The sequence below is a fragment of the Netta rufina genome (genome assembly GCF_964035555.1).
Source record: "Netta rufina genome assembly, chromosome: 1".
Lineage (NCBI taxonomy): Eukaryota > Metazoa > Chordata > Aves > Anseriformes > Anatidae > Netta > Netta rufina.
Genome location: NC_140123.1, coordinates 176050891 through 176063662, shown reverse-complemented (window position 1 = coordinate 176063662; position 12772 = coordinate 176050891). Strand labels below are relative to the sequence as shown.

Below are 12772 nucleotides of genomic sequence, written 5' to 3'. Positions count from 1 at the left end.
TCCGTCTTTTTCTTCCTCCTTTTCTGAGAAGCGGACTCCTACCACCTGGCTTTCTGAAGTGAATCATTATGATAAAAAGAACTAGTCAAGCATTGCCATTTGGGTTTACCCTATTTTAGCGTGCATCCTTGCTGACATAATATAATGTACTAATGTATTTTTTGCAGCTGGAGGAAGGGTGGCTGGATGATGAAAGGAATGAATTCTTGGAGGAGTTGAACTTAGAAATGCTGGAAGAGCAGCATAATGAAGCGATGCAGTACACAGCCAATGAGGTGGAGCAGGTAGGACTGCCACTAAATGTGTTATTTGAAATTTTGCTAGGCATACCGTGTTACTAATAGAGAACGAAACGGCTTGCTGTAGAGTGGAGTCAAAAGCTTTGATAGAATTTTGTCTCTACAATGCTCTGAACTCCAGTGTGCTGTAGGTCAAAGCAGAACAATAGATGTTTGGGCCAAGTTAGCAAACAATTCAGGAAACTGTGATAAGTGCAGAATTCTCATTTTCTCTGAGCTCTCAGAATATTATTTCTTCCTTTCTTTAATTCTGAAGTGTTTGGGGTTTATGTTGCTATATTTTATGTTTTTTTTAATGGATTGTATTAATGTGACATGTAGAGCTCTGAGCAGAGACAGGTGCTCCTCTTGTACATTTGCAAGGTATGAGCTGGCCTGTGCAGTGTGTAATCTAACTTTTAGATTACGGTGTTTGAAAGAAACAACAGGTGTTTTGGTAATACAAGTGTATTTTTCTTACACCAACAGCGCACAGTTCATCATTTGTTTTGTTAATGGAGGCAAAGAAGCATACTGTTAACACAGTCTCAGCTTGCTGCTATCTTAACTTTTACATGCCCATAATGTGCTGTTAGCTATGGGGCTGTGGCAAAGATACATGTGCACTCCCAGCAGCAGTACAGTTTCATCAAGGGATCTTCTCAGATCTTTTTTTTTTTTTTTTTTTTTTTTTTTTGTGGAAGGTGTAAGTGACCTTATCCACACCTGAACCAGATGATCTGTGAGCATGCACAGCCATGTGAAGCTGAGCATATAACATCACACCTCATCTCCTGGCTTCTGTATATGCGTTGCTGGGAAGAAACTCTTTTTCTACCCATAGAAATCCGTAACTTGATTTTTTTTCCCCATTCTGAATTGTTCGAAAGCAAAGCCTGAGGCATTTTTTTTTTTGAAGTGAAGAGAGGGAGAGATGCTGAAAGCCTTCCTTCTTCTGGAAACCAGGGAACTTATTTGGCTAGTGGGAGACCTGGCTTCAAATCCTGCACTGCCAAGTCCTCGCTGGGGGCCTCAACTTGCATCTAGCCTGTTCAATCCCCATCTCCTTTCCTGCTTTGGCACTGATGATAACTCCCATTAAAGCCATTCCCTTTACACAAATCAAATATTCATTGGGACAGAGACACTGACAGAATAGCTCAGCAATTAAGTCTATTATCTGGAATATGATAGATCAGATTACAAATCCTTGATCTTATAAGCATTTAATTAATCGCACAAAGTGGAATAACTCTGGTATCAGAGGTGAAGGAAGCCTTGCGATGGAATGTATAATGGCCTTTTAGTTATGATCCTTTTTTCCAGGCAGTGATCCAAGCCTTGCTTTCCCAGGTCAAATGTGCTAAATACTGCACTGTTAGCTACTTTGAACTGAGATCTGGCATCTTTTTTTTTTTTTTTTAACCAGAAATTTTATCTTAGATACCCAAATATTTCCTGTCACAAAGAATACTTGCTCTTTTCAAAGCATTTTACTTTGTGCAGTGATATCTTCACCCACTTCTGGAAGAGATTCTTGAGCAGGTCTGCCTACAGACCCCTTTTAAACCGACACAACATTTTGGGGTCTCTGAAATCCCTTCACAGTTGTGGTTTTCCACACTCAGTATCCTGTCAAACCTTGACTTTTTCACCGAATTTGGGTTGTGGTTAGTGTTAATTACTGAACAGTAATGTTCTATGAGGTGGTTTTATCAAACCACTTGAGATTTTTTTTTTTCCATTGAGATCTTATACTGAGTACTTTTCCCCTATTGAGATTTTATATTAAGGTAGAAGAGAGCTACACTTGAAAAGATTATGGTCACTTGTACTCTATAGGTGTCTGACATTGCATTACTTGAAGTAATTCTAGGGCAGCCAGACAGTTCTTTGCCCTTCTGATGAGTAATTGAATCAACCAAATGCAGCTTGATGTGTAATGGGGCATCAGTAATTTGTGACAGCTGCTGTCTCTAGACTCTGTGTAGTGACTCGTCAAGTCAGAAAACTAGTTCTTTACTCCTTGTTAGGCTAGGAAACCTAGCAGTTTCCTGAGGTGAATTACATAATACATTGGTGTAATGAAACTGCTCTTGTTGCAGCTGGAAGTAGCCAATCTGAGTAGCTTCAAGTTCCCTGGTTGGCCATGGAGATTTTGCTCCAACACCAGACTTAATTTCTGTGAAACAGGACACAGTCCTTTGGCTTCCTAATTGTTTGTCATCATTAATATTGTGAGCTGCAGGAATGAATGCACATCATAGCAGACTGTCCTTCCAAATATGAGTATTTTTTACTGAATGCCATTTTAACATGTAGTACAAGGTGTCACAGAAAAATGTGGTGCAGTTTATAATGAAGAATAGTATAAAGTAGACAGTCGTGTCTTTTTTGTGTTTTTGAGCCACTCTATGGAATTCAATCAAGAATTGTATCTTCTCTGTATAGAATAGTCCAATAAACCTAGAGGAAAGATGTAATTCTCCATTTCTTATAACTCATTGTATTCCTTCCCCATCAGAACATTGTGGCCCATTGTGCAGCACTGATAACTTTTACAAGAATACCATAGATTTGCCATGCAGAAATTCTTATCAGTATCATGGAATATATCAAAACCTATTAAGAAAAGAAAGAATTGGGTAGAGTAATTCATTGTAGTTCATTCAAAGCTGCAATGCAGTAAAAATATCTGGGGGAAATTCCTTTTTGAGGCCTGTTTCAAAAGAACAGCATTGTTTGCAGAAGAGCATTTTCCCTTCTAATGCACCACTGAAATCAATCCCAGTCTTCCCCAGTGACAGGGGTGTCTCATGGTTAGCCTGCCACTGGCAATTCCCCTCACTGTGGTCAGCCTCCCTTTCACTGTCAAAGGCTGATCGGAGAGCCCAGCAGCGAGATTTATTAAAGCCCCTAACTGAATTTCACTGCTTTCAAACTTTAGTAGCAGCCTGGGTTTTGAGTCCCAGTATACATCCTAAGTTGAAAATAAGAATAGAACAGTGCTTGAATTCCTGCAAGATTAGCCATTTTATAGGCATGAATGCTTGCTGGAGCTGAAATGCAGAATCTTTTGAGGTTCATTTATTGCTTGATTGTACACACCGCCAGGTTCGTGTTCTCATTATCTGAGTTCTCACTGCAAAGATGAGGCCTAAGGAGCCCTTTGGTATTTCAAACAGAAATAATTGTAGCAGAGATTGACAATGTACGTTTAAAAACAAACACTTTGTTTGGAATAGATAATAGATAACATTGACAAAAGCAGCACACTGGTAATTGGAGACCATCTCTTGTTTTTCAAAAGGGACTTAACCTGATACTAAGCTTGCTACCTTTCAAAATAAAATTGAAATAGTTTCATGGTGTAAAAGACTGCTCAGTCTGAACATGTTCAGGGGCTCTGGCAAAGATGACAAGTCCAGAAAAAAAAAAAAAAAGCCAGGGACTACCTTACTTGAGTCAGAGTGAATTTTTTTAATTGTATCTCAAAAACATACAGAAAATAAATATTTGTATTACTTTCAGTTTTCTTAATTGAACTAGTTGTATATATCCACATCCTGGGAAAGTATTTAACTTAGTTTTGATGTCTGCTTTAGATTGAGAAGAATCTGACTGTACAGACATTTGTTTCTTCATGACAGAGTTGGAGAACCCCAGGTGACTACCTGACATTCAGGTGTCTGTACTATAGACACTTTTGATCAGCTCAGTCCCACCCATTTGATTTCTTTGAGACTGGAAAGATGGATTTTGCTTTGATTACATCTTGTGTGTGCATTAATTATGGATAGTAGATGGCAGTGTTTTATGTTTACTCTGTCTAGAGCACGTGGAAGTTGAAGAAGCAAAATTTAAATTGTTGATTGAAGTGGTGAGGAGAACAAAAGACACTAATTCTCAAAGTGTTGACTGTGTGGGCCCAAACTGTAACGTCTCTTTCAAACACCATGCAAATAGATACATTAAAGGATTTTTCAGATGTGCCCAAACATGTGCTTTGCTCGTGTGGTGCCACAATGGAGACAGCAGAGAAAGCTCTAGTAGCATCATGCGACTCAGCTTTTGGAATCTATGTAACTGCACCCACAGTATGTATAAACCACCATGTTTAGGGGGTAACATGAATTTAGTCAGATGAATGCAAGTTGTGCTATGTTGCTTCCCCCTCAGGGTCACCAAGTGGAAAATAGCCCTTCTCCTTCACAAGGGTAGATGGAGCCCTACATTTGGGGCAGGCACACAAATTGCTAGCCATCCTGCAGCAAGGCTGTCCCAGGGTCTGAAGGAGTTTTTCTCCCTCATGTCAGTCATTAAATTCCAGAGCAGTGAGAATCATGGATGACACTGTGCCATCTCCAGAGTGCAGTGTAGATTACCCAGACTGGAGTTACTTCTCTGCTGAAAAATTTGGGGATAGCAGAGGTGAATACAAGCTGGAGCAGTTCCAAAGCAGGTGAGAGAAGGAACCAGAATAGCTTATGTAGCAGCACTCACATAGTAAACAAGAAAAATATGAAATTAAACCCAAATCTCTGGCTTTCCTGGTGAATGCTCTAGCCACTTACCTGGTTGGGTTGCTCTTCTTCTGGTTACCCTTGGTTTTCTTGAAGAATTCTGTAGACATTGAGTTTTTTTCTCCAGGCAAAATATGAAATTTTGTCACTCTAAATAAAACAAACAACAGCTGATGCATGAAGACAGTATGTTCCCACCACTTCTCCAGATACTCATAAAAATGAAACCAAATTGTTGCAGCCACTTTGGAAAAATATACAAGCCTTAATAAAAAATAATAATTAAAAAAAATATCCAATATACTTTATGCTATCTCATAGCAATGCATAAGTTGAAGAAATAAGGAGTAGGTAAATGATAGTTATAGAACAATTCTGCCATAGTTAGTTATTTAGAGTGTTATTGGTACTACTACTGATATTCCTTCCTCCTGTAACAAGATACCTTTTCTTTTTAGTGGCTAAATAGAAAGAACTAAGAGGATCTCAGAAGGGGAAAACATGGGAAATATGTACCAGTGAACTTTACAAATTTGCAGGATTTTCATGACATTTTGTCCTTTACAGTTTCAAACTCTAGTTTACAGAAATTTCTGACCCTACAACATCAAGAAACATTGAACCTTTACACAATCCCTTGAATAACTCTGAACACATTCTGTCCCACGATGCTTAAAATTCAAGGGGGAAATTTCCCCCCATATGGGGAGAGAGAGCAATTGACACATTGCAGGTGTGGCTACCAAAGATGCACAACAATTAAACAGTTATCATGCATTTTGTTATCAGCTGTATGTGCAAAAATGTGCAGAAATGTATGTTACTATTCTAAAGAGAAGTTTTCCTTTGCAAGTCTTGTATGAGAAAACATCACTAAAACATCCTTTCAGAGATTTTTAACTGGTCTGTCACAAACACTGGAGTCTCTGGATGTTGTGTTTCTTTCAAGATTTATTTTATTCCACTATTACTTTGTATTTGAGGGTGGGGGTTATCTTTGTTTTTCTGAGACTAGGCCATTATTTTTTTCTTGCATTTGAAGAAAGAAAACCAGCTGAAGGGTGTGTGATCATGGAGTGCACATGAAGAGGGGAGAAAGGAGGAGATAGGAGGCACATTTCATCCTGTTTTACTGTCTGTCAAAGAAGAGAAAAAGGGAATTATGACAGTGGCCTCTTTGAGTTTGTTCCCTTTCATTGGGTGCAGTGTACCTTTTTTCTCCCTTGATTATTACTACCATTATACATAATTATGCAATTATACCTCCTAAAAGAGAAAAAGCATTTGGTTGATACTATGTGCGCTTAGATATTTGGTGAACAGGCCATATAAATTGCACTCTGTATGATTGCACTGTAAGGGAAGTAGGGGAAAATTCTTTTTGCAACCAGTTTGAAAAATAAAAAGCATGTGTCTCTTCAGAGAGACATTATCTCACATTCTTTGAATATAAAAGAATATAAATAGGTTAGATACAAAGAGTGGGGTGTGAATTAAAAAACAACAGCCTAAAAGCTTGACATTAGGCCCATGGCAAGCACTCAGTGTTGTTCTACACTTAATGGTAAAAGGCTGTTTTTATTTCTGTGGAATATAAACTCCAACTAGGGAATAGAAATGGTCTCCGGGGATGTGAGAGAGGTCTACTTGAGCAAAATCCTGGAATTCAAAATGAATAGCCTTTCAGAAAAAGATTACTGAAAGCAAGAAATGTGAGAGAGGGCCATGAAAGGCATAGTGGAACAGGCTGGCCCTCTGCAGGCTTCAACCCTCCCCATCTCCATGAAGCACACAGAGTCCACTGACTTAAAAAAAAAAAAAAAAAAAAAAAAAAAAAAAAAGTCCCATTGATGAAATATTATACCCTCTTAGATTGCACCAGTCATTGTTTGATTGGTTTGATACTCAATTTTTTTTGAAGTGATACCAGCACTGAAGCTTTCTCCCAAGTTTGAGAAGATTTCAACTCCACCAGTCTCTGGCCATAAGCCAGAATCAAAAACAGTGCACCATCTGGTGATCATTATCTTTAAGCACTGAGAAGAGATAGCTTAGCTAGAGAGGGAAATATTTCTTTCCAGACTTTAGAAGATATGTCACTAATGCTGTAATTCATCTGCTTCACTCAGTATGGCCACCACAGCATGACTCTCAGAAATGTTTAAAAGCCACGAGCAGTAGGACTGCTGTTTAGTGATCTGTTTTAATTCAGCTTAAATCAGATCCCAGCTGTTTAAGCAAAACAAAGCTGGAAAATATTCTCAAGTAATGTGATCTGTGTTTGATAATCACTTTGGTTTGCTCCTTTGTTTAGCCAAAGAAACATGAGGAAGAGGATGGAACTACAGACACTGCAACCTCATCATCCAACAATCATGAAAAGGACAGTGGGGTGGGACCTACAGATGAAAGTTTGCGTAATGATGAGAGCTCAGAGCAAGAAAATGCACCTGAGGAGCAGAACAGTGCTACCCTGCAGTGCAAACGGGAGCTGGGTCACAGCCAAGATACGTTAGGAAGTGTTGAGCTCCAGTGCAATGAAAGCTTTTTATCAGGGGAATACATCGAGTCTGATTTCATAGGGAACCCAGAGGAGGAATGTGAAAGGTTTCGACAGCTGCTGGAACTGAAGTGCAAAATTCGAAACCATGGGGAGTACGACCTGTATTACTCGAGCAGCACAATAGAGTGCAACAGAAGAGAGCAAGATGGAGTGGAGCATGAGCTGCAACTGCTCAATGAGGAACTGAGGAATATTGAACTCGAATGTCAGAATATTATGCAAGCTCACCGACTCCAAAAGGTGAGGGATCAGTACGGAGACATTTGGGCTTTACATGATGAAGGGTTCAGGAATTACAACACCAGCATAGACGTGCAAAGAGGCAAACTAGATGACATCATGGAGCACCCTGAGAAGTCTGACAAGGACAGCTCCAGTGCCTACAACACAGCAGAAAGTTGCAGGAGCACTCCCCTGACTGTGGAGCGATCCCCTGACAACTCTCTCCAGCGGATGATCAGCATCACCAACAGGAAAAACCTGAGGAGCACAGTTGTGGCAAATCAGTCATCCTCAGGACAAAGCAACAAAGAGACAACCTCAGCCAAAAAACCCACTGAACAAAACAGTGCTGCTGAAGACACCATGCTGGCATCAGAAAGTGGCAAATTCACAGACCAAGAAAAGCAGAGCACTGAGCACATTCCCTACCTGTCTCCATATCACAGCTCTTCTTACAGGTATGGGAATATACCTGCTCATGCAAAGCATTATCAAAGCTACATGCAGCTGATCCAGCAGAAGTCAGCCGTAGAGTACGCCCAAAGCCAACTCAGCCTGGTGAGCATGTGCAAAGACTCACAGAAGTGTGCAGAGCCCAAGATGGAATGGAAAGTGAAAATAAGGAGCGATGGGACAAGGTATATCACAAAGAGACCAGTTCGAGACAGAATCCTGAAGGAACGTGCCTTAAAAATTAAAGAGGAGCGCAGTGGAATGACGACAGATGATGATACAATGAGTGAGATGAAGATGGGTCGCTACTGGAGCAAAGAAGAGAGGAAGCAGCATTTGGTGCGAGCTAAGGAGCAGAGGAGGCGACGGGAGTTCATGATGCGTAGCAGGCTGGAGTGTCTCAAGGAAAGTCCGCAGAGTGGCAGCGAGGGCAAAAAGGAAATTAACATTATTGAACTGAGTCACAAAAAGATGATGAAAAAGAGAAACAAGAAAATCTTGGACAACTGGATGACAATCCAAGAACTGATGACACATGGTGCTAAATCTCCAGACGGCACAAGAGTGCACAATGCCTTTTTATCAGTTACTACTGTATGAACGCAACTTCTTTCCGAGAGTATACTACCAGTTTAGGTAGAGTACGATTGCCTCGTTCAATGTGGCATTTTTATATATTTTGTGACTGTTTATAGTTTGACCTTTTTTGTAAGCAAAATTACCTGGTAATTTTTCATTTGTTTTTCATATAACGGTACCTTCTTTATCTGGCAGTCTTTCCTTATCCTGCAATATATTCATATTACTCATTTGTAGAAAAAAAAAAAAATGAAAAAGAAAAGCAAAACAAAAAAAAAAAAAGTGGAGAAACCAATTAATTTCTTAACCTAATACATATTCTGTAAGTTCAGATCTGGATTTATTTCTCTAGTTTTCTTTTTTCTACTTTAGTAACAATACAATACCAAAACAAAATGCTTTATACTGTATTCTTGGCTTAACAAATTGTTGAAGTTTTACATTGTAGATTGCATCTGTTTATAAATCATATGTCACATCTCGTCATATAGATAAGAATGACCTTTTCCAACAACACATTGTACAGTACATTTAATCTGTAAATTGCAATTGTATTTGTCCAAGTAAAGTGTAGGTGGGCAATTATGTGTTCTGTAGTGGCATTGGTCATGTAGCTAGGCAGTCTGTGATAATTGTGAAGATGAAAGAGAAATAAATTATTGCTTATCTTTAAGAGAAAAAAAAAAAAAAAGGTCAAGAGTTTGATTTCAATTGACCATTTGCCTTTAAAGGATGATTTATCTCACCACACATGATTTTTACAGCATCAAGAGATTTCAAAGACACAAGACATCTTTCCATCATGATTCCATTGACTGGTTCTTATGAATTAGCTTTTTTTTTTTTTTTTTTTTTTTTTTTTTCCAGAACACACAGGAGTGAGTGTCTTTGTCCGTTGTGTTTTGTTTTGTTTTTTCTTACCTGCTATTATTAGTTGATTGAATGATTGATTGATACATTGTTTTGTGCTGTCAGGTCATTACTGTGGGTCCTTTTTCTGACAAAGATTGCTATTTGTTCTACACATAGAAAACATAACCACTGCACATGGCTAACTTTGAGCCAAATCTCATTCATGAAAACTAGCAGTGGTTGTCACTGACATTTTCACAGATGACAAGTTAAGAAAAAATAGAGAATGAAAAAATCTAAATTAGCTTAGGTTTCAATTTTGCTGTTGAGGAGCATCCAGGTGTGAAAGAGCCCCATGGTGAGCTAACTGGTGCCCAGGAGCAAGGGCAACTTGCTGTCTGAGTGCCCAAGGGAGCCCTTGTCTCTTCCTGTGGCAGAAGCACCTAGGTTACCGATGGGGCATCATCTAAGCAGCTGCTGCTGGCATCCCAGTGAGTCGTGACAAACCTAAGTGGCTACTCCTGGGCAGCCACAAGGGTTTTGAAGCCTTGGTTCAATATCCTTATTTTTTTAAATCCCTACCCATGAGTCACAGGGGTTCTTAACTGATGGAAATGTTTTTTTTGGTAGCAGTATTAGGTGCTGAAGTCACTTGACATCAGGTTTTAAAAGACATGCTTAAATATGCAGAAAGACACGTTATTCCAAAGTCTCTAATTCTGGAAAACAGTCATTTGTTTTTTAGCCACTTTTGGCACCAGTAAGCACTGGCAGCGCTCTCTGCATCTCTAGGCATGTAAATACGATAAGAATGCTACTCCCTGAGTGCTTAGGAAAATTATGCCACTCACAGTTCATAGTTTGATAATCAGAATATTTTCCATATCAGACTCAAGGAAGCACCATCCTACATTCTCTGCTAAACATATAGCTGTTTGTACATAAAGAAGAATACTTCAAATTTTTCTTATTAAATTAGGAAAATGGTGGAATCCAACACCAGAAAGGATAATAGGGTGATACAGTATAGCTTCAAGGGGCTTTCACCAGATTGTCTCTCCAACAGATTCAGTAAACTGTCTTTGACAAACCTAAGCCATCTAGGAAGATACACATCCTTCCAAAGGAGTCATATAGCTATTGCTATGGCTTTCTTTTAAATACGGGATTTCTTTTCTCCCCATTATTAAATCATGACTCAGAACTCCTCTCAAACTAAATATTATGTTGCCCAAATTCAGAGGAAAATTTGAATCTTTAAATCTTTAAATTCCTTATTTTCATCATTGAGAAATAAAAACAGGAATATCCATGTCTAATTAGAGAAAAGACCTAGTTGGATGGGGGGGTTAAGTAATAGAGAATAACTAGGCAAACAAACAATATTTGTAGAGATGATATATTAAGATGCTGTAAATGGAAATGCAAATCTGAGGAGATTTATTGAAAATTAGTAAGAGACAAAGTGAAGATTGAGAGGTGATAAAGCAATATGTTATTCTGGGAGAAAAAGAAGCAGTAAAATCATAGGGATTAAACTGCCATTTTAGATAACTGCATAGGAGAGCAGCAAAACCAAAAGGATCTATATTGATATTAACTAATGAAACCATAAAAATAATAATATAAACACTCCACCACCACCTTCCCCCCCAAAAAAGTGTTTGCCAGGCCATTGTCAGGGCTGGCCCAGTGCCCACCATAAAGCCAAGGTCCTGCTGTGCCTGTCCCTCCTGGTGGCACACTGTGACATGGTTTCTAGCGCAGCATGCTGCCACTGCCTGCCAGAGTTGCCCATCTTTTCCCTCCTTCTTCACCTGCTGGAATCAGCACATCCCTGCCAAATCCTTTATCCAGCATTTTTTCATTTTTTTCTCTGCTAGCCTGTAGCTATGGTTATATAGTGACATTTCCTTTCTCCCCTAAGCAGTTTTTGGGAGAAGTGTTGAGTTTTACCCTGATGAAATGCCTCAATCCTTTCTACTAAGGTGGAAAATAACCACACTGCCCTAGAGCTGGGCTGGGCTGGTGATGCAAAGGGGCTGAGAAGCAGCTGAGGGGTTTGCTGCTTACAGCTGGTTCTCTGCGGGGCAGCACTTCGTGTTGCACTCCCTCATCCCAGCAGTTCTGTATCAGTGAAATCCCAGGCTGACACCCCACATACTGTTTATCCCCATGTATACTTTTTTTCCAAGTGTCATAATTTCTTAATGAGGAAAATAACATTTTAGTACTGAGGCACGTTAAAAGAGAAGAAACAAAATACATTTCATGTTGTCATAAATCTTTAAAGAAAAGTGGCTTATCTGTTGTGAGAACAGATAAGCCACTGTTTTTATTTTTATTTTTTTATGAAGGAACATAAGAAATAAAAATGCTTTCCAACTGGAACAAGACCAGCTCTTGCCTGAGTGTTGCTTGCAGCTCTGGGATAAGGAGCAAAAGGCAGAAATAGGTGTGTTATCACGGCCACATCACAGCTGGAGAAGGAGCTAATATCCCACTTATCCCTCCCCCAATGCTGGGACCCAGCTGGGACCAGCAGGAGGTAATTCTTCCTATGAAACCAGCAAGATGGCCATTTAAAAAGAGTTACCTTGTTCCACTTGAAAACTGAACTGCCACCATAGGTAAGATTAGAATTTGTGGATTCACTGCACCCTCCTCTCCAATGTAAGTATCCCTAAAGGGAAAATGATATTTTTAGACAATGAACTAAACCAACAAAGTCAGCCTATTATGCTTTTTAAAAGAAAGAGACCGCCAACACTATCTGAATTGAATGGGAAGAGAGATGGAAACTAGTCTATGTTTGATGCATTGCCGTGCTACGTGGATCTCAGAAGAGATGATGCAGCAACATTAGCATTATGCTTTCTAAACTTGTGGGGATTGAATTATTCATTAATATCATGATGACTGACTTTCCTTTAAAAAAAAAAAAAAAAGTTTTATATCCAAAACACATTTCTGCAAATTATAGAACAGCATCCTTTGTGTGTGACTTGTCTGGTTTGCTAAAATACCTCCTGGCTCAAAACTGGAGTTTTTGTGTTTTCTTTGTGTCCTTAAATTTTAAGCTGCTAATCACAAACATATATGTGTTAAGTGCTCTATCAGTATCCATTTTATGGGCCTACTGCCTTTTTTCAGCATTAAATGCTCTTGAGGAGCCAGGATAAAATGAACATGCTGAGGAGTAGTGTTTGGCTAAAGCAAAACAGAGCAGCTGTCACAAACCTGGTGGTGGTGTGTTGTGAGAGTGGCAGGTTGGGTAACACCTGCTGGAGGAGAAAATACAT

General features: G+C 39.3%; 1 protein-coding gene across 2 annotated transcripts in view; it reads left to right on the top strand.

The window, feature by feature from the left end:
• PDZRN4 (PDZ domain containing ring finger 4) overlaps positions 1 to 8639 on the top strand; it is a gene marked incomplete at both ends in the record, with an annotated part of 247058 nt that extends 238419 nt beyond the window's left edge. For both annotated transcript variants that reach the window (XM_084306361.1, XM_084306362.1), the window contains 2 exons: positions 168 to 284; positions 7116 to 8639. In XM_084306361.1, the coding sequence (XP_084162487.1) occupies positions 168 to 284; positions 7116 to 8639 (1641 nt within the window). The remainder of the gene's footprint in view (positions 1 to 167; positions 285 to 7115) is intronic.
• Positions 8640 to 12772: the final 4133 nt, after the last annotated feature.